The sequence below is a fragment of the Solanum pennellii genome, chromosome 7 (genome assembly GCF_001406875.1).
Source record: "Solanum pennellii chromosome 7, SPENNV200".
Classification (NCBI taxonomy): domain Eukaryota; kingdom Viridiplantae; phylum Streptophyta; class Magnoliopsida; order Solanales; family Solanaceae; genus Solanum; species Solanum pennellii.
This window is the reverse complement of record NC_028643.1, coordinates 45,492,633-45,499,489: the sequence shown is the minus strand read 5'-3', so window position 1 is coordinate 45,499,489 and position 6,857 is coordinate 45,492,633. Positions and strand designations below refer to the sequence as shown.

At 35.5% G+C, this 6,857-nt stretch overlaps 1 protein-coding gene and 1 pseudogene across 2 annotated transcripts; both read right to left on the bottom strand.

The window, feature by feature from the left end:
• Window positions 1-1,830: 1,830 nt before the first annotated feature.
• Window positions 1,831-6,438, bottom strand: LOC107026563. Of its 2 annotated transcripts, none has more exons than XM_015227570.2 (3): window positions 6,280-6,438; window positions 3,200-3,397; window positions 1,831-2,314 (listed from the first exon to the last, which is right to left on the bottom strand). In XM_015227570.2, the coding sequence occupies exons 2-3, from the start codon at window positions 3,379-3,381 to the stop codon at window positions 2,128-2,130; spliced, it is 369 nt and encodes a 122-aa protein (XP_015083056.1). In that variant the 5' UTR covers window positions 3,382-3,397; window positions 6,280-6,438; the 3' UTR covers window positions 1,831-2,127. The 2 variants fall into 2 exon arrangements, with proteins under 2 accessions (XP_015083056.1, XP_027774468.1); XM_027918667.1 differs by lacking the exon at window positions 6,280-6,438 and adding an exon at window positions 6,133-6,267.
• Window positions 3,413-6,114, bottom strand: LOC114078062 (annotated as a pseudogene).
• Window positions 6,439-6,857: the final 419 nt, after the last annotated feature.

The following is a 6,857-nucleotide window of genomic DNA, read 5'->3' as shown; positions in this document are numbered from 1 at the left end:
GGTTATTAGCATTTTAATATTAATATTTAACATATTAAATTGCTTTATTTTGGAGTTATAAGAATGAACATTGGAATGGATGACTTCTACATCATCCATTAGCATTGGTTATCCATCAATGTATTTCATTCTTAATTCCTCCATTACTCCCTTTGTAACCTATGTAACATATGTAACTCCCTTTGTAACCTATGTAACATATGTAACTCCCATTGTAACTTATGTAACCTATGTAACTCCCTTTGTAACCTATGTAACTCCTAAGGCCATTATCTTCACTATTTACTACCTCCATTATCTTCCTATTCATTGCTAGGAAGACTTCTTGTAGTATAAATAGTGGTAGTCTTCATTTGGTTTTAAAAACACACAATTCATAAGAGAAAACAAAGAGTGAAAGAGTTCAGTCTAAAAGAGAGTTCTTATTAGTTGAAGGGAGGTGTTCCTTTTTGTGGAGCTTTGGACTCAACTCTTGTCCAGAGTTGTTGAGTTATACTTTGTGAAGGCTGTTGTATCCTGGAGGGGACAAGTCAAAGAGGACTACTGCTGGACCGGTGAAAACATTTGCTGTAGTGGGCTTGAATCTCCTTAAAGAGAGCGAGATATCCGCGCCTCAGCCTGAAGAGATTACTTTCTTCATTTTATTTTCAATTGTAATCTTGCAATTTTATTATCTTGTAAGTTTTTTCACTAACATTAGCCATTGACAAACTTTCGTTCTTCATCACTCTTGTATCAACTCTCCGAATATTTTTATCTATCACGTATTACGAATGAAAAATAATTTTTGATAAAATTAATTTAGGTCCTCTCAACTTTTTGCAATCGATTTCCGGATGAGTAACCATTAATAAACTTCTTCATTACTATTATATCAGTCTCTTTTAGTATTTTTCTCTCACACATATTAGAAATAAAAATATTTTTAAAAAAATTAAATCTTCAAGTAATTTGCAGTGAAGTTTGTTTTTGTGGTTTTGGAAAAAACAATTGATGAGAAGAAAATGAAGAAGAAAAGGGATTGGGTAGGCGTAGTTGAGGAAAATGGATTGTCATTTCATTATTTTTTACTAAGAAATAGATATAAAATTTATTTGAAATAATTTTTATTGTTTTTAACATTAAAAACAAATCTATAGTTGTTGGGGTCAGGTGACACATGTCATCTTTTAATTAGTCATTTTGCCACATCATAGCAAGTATATCACACGCTTTCCTTTTTTTTTATTGATTATCGAAAAACGTCCCAATAGAAACAGGTTTTAGATAGATAAATTCAATACATATAAGTCCTAATTGAGAGGTCTAAGTGAATCATACATACAACTTTAAGAGTCCGCATATAACTTAAGCCAAAAGATAAATATGTTTCTAATCCTTAGAGGCATCAGTAAGTCTAACACTCTCCTTTAAATAGACATATAGATGTGTTCATTTTTATCCTTAATAAATTTCACTTGATTGAAATAGTCGATAATTTTAATAAAATATTTTCACTTTGATCCTTTTACCTTAAACCTAGCATATCTATACAAAAAGAACTAACATTATTATCTTGATAAGAAAAATGGTTATTGGTGATGGAATAATATTTTATAAAAGAAAACATAATAAATTTTATTGGAAAACGTAGAGAAAAAAGTTTTCCAATCTATCCATAGTTGGATTAAATATTTACTTTCTGATAGATGTGTAGATTTATAATATAAAGAACCAAGTGAAAAAACATTGACCATTTTGGTGATCTTCTAGACTATATTCTTAATGATTGTAGACTTGTTCTGTAGAGAGAAAATTGTAGAATATTGAATCTATATATAAGCGAAGAGATTCACGTTCACATCTTAACTTCAATATCAACTTCCACATGGATATGGAAAACATGAGCTAGTCAGCCTTCCAAATAGAAGCGATGTAATTAATAAGAACAATCACATGTAGCAGTTTACTTTGAGCAAATTTAAATTCACTATTACAAAGTTTTCAAGTTAAGCCAAGGAAGACGGAGTGGGCAGATTATTTGCGGCATAATGTAAAAACTGACTTTGCAGCTTCAGAAACAAAATCTTCACCCTTATAAAGAGGGAGAGCCCTTACAACCGGTCAATTTTCATAAGGATTGATATTTCAAGGATAGTAACCAGTGAATGTAAACCCTCTTCCTACTATCTCACCAGCACAATACCATGCAAAACACTCCAAACCAAACAACGCTGCAATTCCAGCATCTTCAACCTTCAACTCCTTTCTATTCTTCCACATTTGCTTCACAGAATCAAGCTCCTTCCAAAATGCCTCATAACGTCCAGGAATGCTGTCCCACACAAAAAGAACTTTAGGAAACGATCATGCCCAATGTTAAACTTTTGTGTCAGTTAAATATGCACACTACTTTGCTTACATGCTGTGCTTGTTATTCGAGGATTCAAACAGAAATTTAGATATAGCACATTATGCAGCAAGCATGTAAATTCAATCATATCTACTAAAAAAAAACATTCAAAATCTTGTATAGATTTGAAGCGCAAAGCCAAATATAATACCATATAACTTTCCTCTGTATATTTCATTGTATGGCAAGGCACAAATAACAGGAATTTGCATTGCACGTGAATTAACCAGTCAGATAGAGCAAGATTCAAATACATAGTATGGAAGGAAAACAATCCACCTAGTAGTTTCGAATTAAGAGAATTAAAAACAGCACCAGCTTTATCTTTCCACTATTCTTGTATAAGAAATTATACTGCCACTATAATGAAAAAAACATTTGCACTTTGATATCACAACAAATGACAAGTTCAGAACTAACAATCCTAGATGAACTGACAAGTTCAGCACTATACCTATTTAATTTTTGAGCAAAGACTCTGTATTTCTGTATAGCACAAAGCAGCAACTACAGCAAAATCCAAGCTAGTTAGGATGGCTATATGGATCCTCTACACATGTCCCTTCACTTAGACATTTATGTAGCATACAAAAACAAATTTATAAGACAGTAGTGATTTGGAAGACACCAAAAATTGCATCGTCCACACCTAATTCATGTGAGGAAGGGTCAGCTAAATTCCCCATTAGGCTAGAAACCAAATCACTGGTACTGGTTTTCATGTGAAATTAAACCAACAAATCCAATCAACTTCATCCCAGCTAATTATAAAAACATGGCACAAAATTAAGTGGGACAGAATATAACCTTGCCATGCGAGTGTAGAGTAACTGCTTGGACAACTCGTTGCACTTTTCAACAGTGGGTGGCTCCACAATGTACTGCTTGTTCTGCTCTAGCAACTGTTTGTAGTAGGCAGTACCATGCTTGGCAACAAATTTTGAAGCTTGGCATGCCTGAGATTGCAGTTGTTGAATCTTTGATGCCATCAATTCCACAAAGTTCCTAGATACAGAAATAGAGGACGTCAAAATTAAACATCTAAAAAATATTACCAGTTAATTAGAGAAGAAATATACTATTCATTTTTTTCTTCAAAATTCGAGAGCAACAACCAAAAATTATACAACATATCCTAAGCTAACTTTTTTTGGGTTGAAAAGGTAAAGCATATTTTCATCAGCAAAAGTCAACACTAAAGATTAAGCATATGTTTGACTTCCTAACAGAACTACGGATTCCTTCAAAGCATCTCTTATTTCTTTCTCTCCACATATGCTCCACCAAATGCCTGCTGGGACTGTCAGAATAACCTTTTAGCAGATCTTTGTTCGTTCTTCTCACTGACAAAAAATTGAGCAGCTCCTCTGTTGTTCTAGGCATTATCCAGAGCAGGTATTATGTCGAAAATTAACCCCCCATAATTGTGTTGTGACAGTGCATTGCAGGAAGAGAAGGCGAGCTGTTTCTTCATCTTTTTTCACAGAGATACATCTATTGCCTGAGCTAGAACGGGCAGAGCTAAACCTATTTTCTTCAATCTCTCTCGTGCCAGGCAAGCATTGTGAGTTAGAATCCATACAAAAAGCGGCAACTCTGGTAGGGCTAACATTTCCAAATATGCTTAAATGGCCATGGGTTGGGATTTAGGACCTACTTCCTCCAAAAGTGACTCATACAAAGATTTGACTGTGAATTTTCCCTTCTTATCCCTTTTCCAAATCAGCTCATCCCTTTTTGCTAAAGGTTCATTGCATGTCTCTAAGACTCTAATAAACCCAAAATTCCTGTGATGAATTCTTTGTTCAAGAAAGTACCACTTCTACATTGGGCTAGCAACTAATCTCCCTCTAGTTATGCTGTATAAAATAGGGAACTGAGAGTGTGATCAAGCCAACTGTCATTAAAAATTCTTAATAGGAAATTCTTTCAACAAAATATGACTGCAACTTTCTAAAATATTTAGATAATCCAACCCCCACAGGTCCATACTTCTTAGAGCACCATTGATTTTGCATTCCATATTTCTCCAGTATCACCTTTTACAAAGAACTTCCAAAATAAGCCCATATCCAATGCTTAGTTACTAGTAATATTTATTAGAGCTTAATTTCTATAAGGGAATGGAGAGGTGAAATATTAAACTTCCAACAGTTTGGTGTGGTTGGTCCGGGAAATAAAAGTGCCATACTTCTCATTTTCAAGGTTCAAAGATTTAACACCGAGAAGGCATTGCACTGCTCCATTTTCATCCCTCCTCAATAACTTCCTTATCAAGGGGAAATATAAATCCGACAACCTATCATATTTCCACCCCAACCGAACACACTACTTCCTCGATTCTAATTTTTATGAAAACTTGTTGAACTTAGCACAAAATTTAAGAAAGAACGACTTTTGGAATTAGTGGTAGTTTTTTTGATGAAGATAACCACTGAATTTAAACCCTCTTCCGACAATCTCACCAGCACAATGCCAATGCAAAACACTCCAAAACAAACAACGCTGCAATTCCAGCATCTTCAACCTTCAACTCCTTTTTATTCTTCCACATTTGCTTATCAAGCTCCTTGCAAAATGCCTCATAACGTCCAGGAATGCTTGCAAGGCGAGTGTAGAGTAACTGCTTGGACAACTCGTTGCACTTTTCAACAGTGGGTGGCTCCACAATGTACTGCTTGTTCTGCTCTAGCAACTGTTTTGTAGTAGGCAGTACCATGCTTGGCAACAAATTTTGAAGCTTGGCATGCCTGAGATTGCAGTTGTTGAATCTTTGACGCCATCAATCCCACAAAATTTCTTTAGGTCTGCCTATTGATTGATGTGCAAGGAAAGATGACAGGCGAGGTTTTGTTTCTCTCGCCGATGGCTGCGCCCCTTGGGTTTTTGAGGAGAGACTTCTGCTAAATCCCGAAACTTTGCCATAGCCATAATATATGTGTTGTTATATGGAACTTGTTGCCTTAAACATGCCATAACTTATGTATGGCTATAAAAGCTTCTCTTTAGTGGTAAAATGGGAAGTTCAAATTAAATTATGACCAAATTGAGAGAAGGATCATATTTTTCAAACGGGTAAAAAGGATATAGGTTCACATAAATTGAAAGAAATGGGGAATAAAGTGTAAAACAAATTATGCCTCAAATCACAATCTATTTGGGTTGGCTATATGGAATAAACATGGAACACTCTCACTTACACAGAAAACCAACAAGAAGCTCAGTCAGCCAAGAAGATATGATTAAATGGAGCTTTAGTTTGGCTTCTAGCACAGCTAACAGTGATGCTTCTCTAAATGTGGTTAGAATAAGAAAGCCGGTTGCATCCAACTCCAAAACCCCAAAATAATTTTGTTCTTTCCATACTGTCCAACACCAATCAACTTACGCAAACCAGAAACCCATAAATAAGTAAACTACTCGATCTACCAATCACCATTTTCAATAAGCTACAAAACATAATCATTTCTATTCAAATGTACAACAAAGAAGAATCAATCAACAAGCAATTTCCCTCAAGCACCCAAAAGTAAAATCAAACGGCTGCTTCGATAGTTACTGTTCTATTCCACAGATCAGGTTAGACAGAGACAAACGAAGATCACAAATCAGAGAAAGAACCAGCATTCATTGCTGAGTCAAACGAAGCAACCATATGAAACAAAAACCCTCATCAGATACCACCAAATCATTAAAAGCAAACCCCCTAAGAAAGTTACATCTCCTTGAGAGATACTTACCAGCACACGATATGCTATCAACATATAATACGGAACGAGATCGAGGAAGAAACAAGACTGCGACTAAATAACTGATAGTAAAAATGTATGGAACCAATGAGATCGAATCAGAAGATAAAAGAACGGAGAATGAGCTCAAAATTGCACCTTTAGGTCTGCCTACGGATTGATGTGCAAGGAACGATGACAAGCGAGGTTTTGTTTCTCTCGCCGATGGCTGCGCCCTTGGGTTTTTGAGGAGAGACTTCTGCTAAATCCCGAAACTTTTGCATATGTCACAATGACCCTTCAGTTACACTTAACATTTTTATTGTTTTGCACCACAAAACTTACCAAATAATCATTACCCCTACTTTGTCTTTTGCTTTACCTCTCTCCCCCCCCCCCCTCTTCTCTTTCTCTTTTTCTTTTCTTTTTCTTAAGCTAGGCCTAGAAGGAGCAAAATTGACCCCACAACTATTCGAAGATAAAAAGTACAAACACCCTTTTAATATGCCCTATTATTGATCAATAATACTTACCTCCATTCTAACATGTCATATTTATCAAGTAATACATTAATCATCAACATGCTTGTCAAATACTGTAACGACCTGTTTAGTCGTTTTGAGCAGCAGATTTTATTTCTGGAAAAACTGTGTGAGTCGACGGAACCCACGACGGACCGTCATGAGCACGACGGGCCGTCGAGGGGGTCTCGTTCCAAAAGACTTAGACTTCTGAAA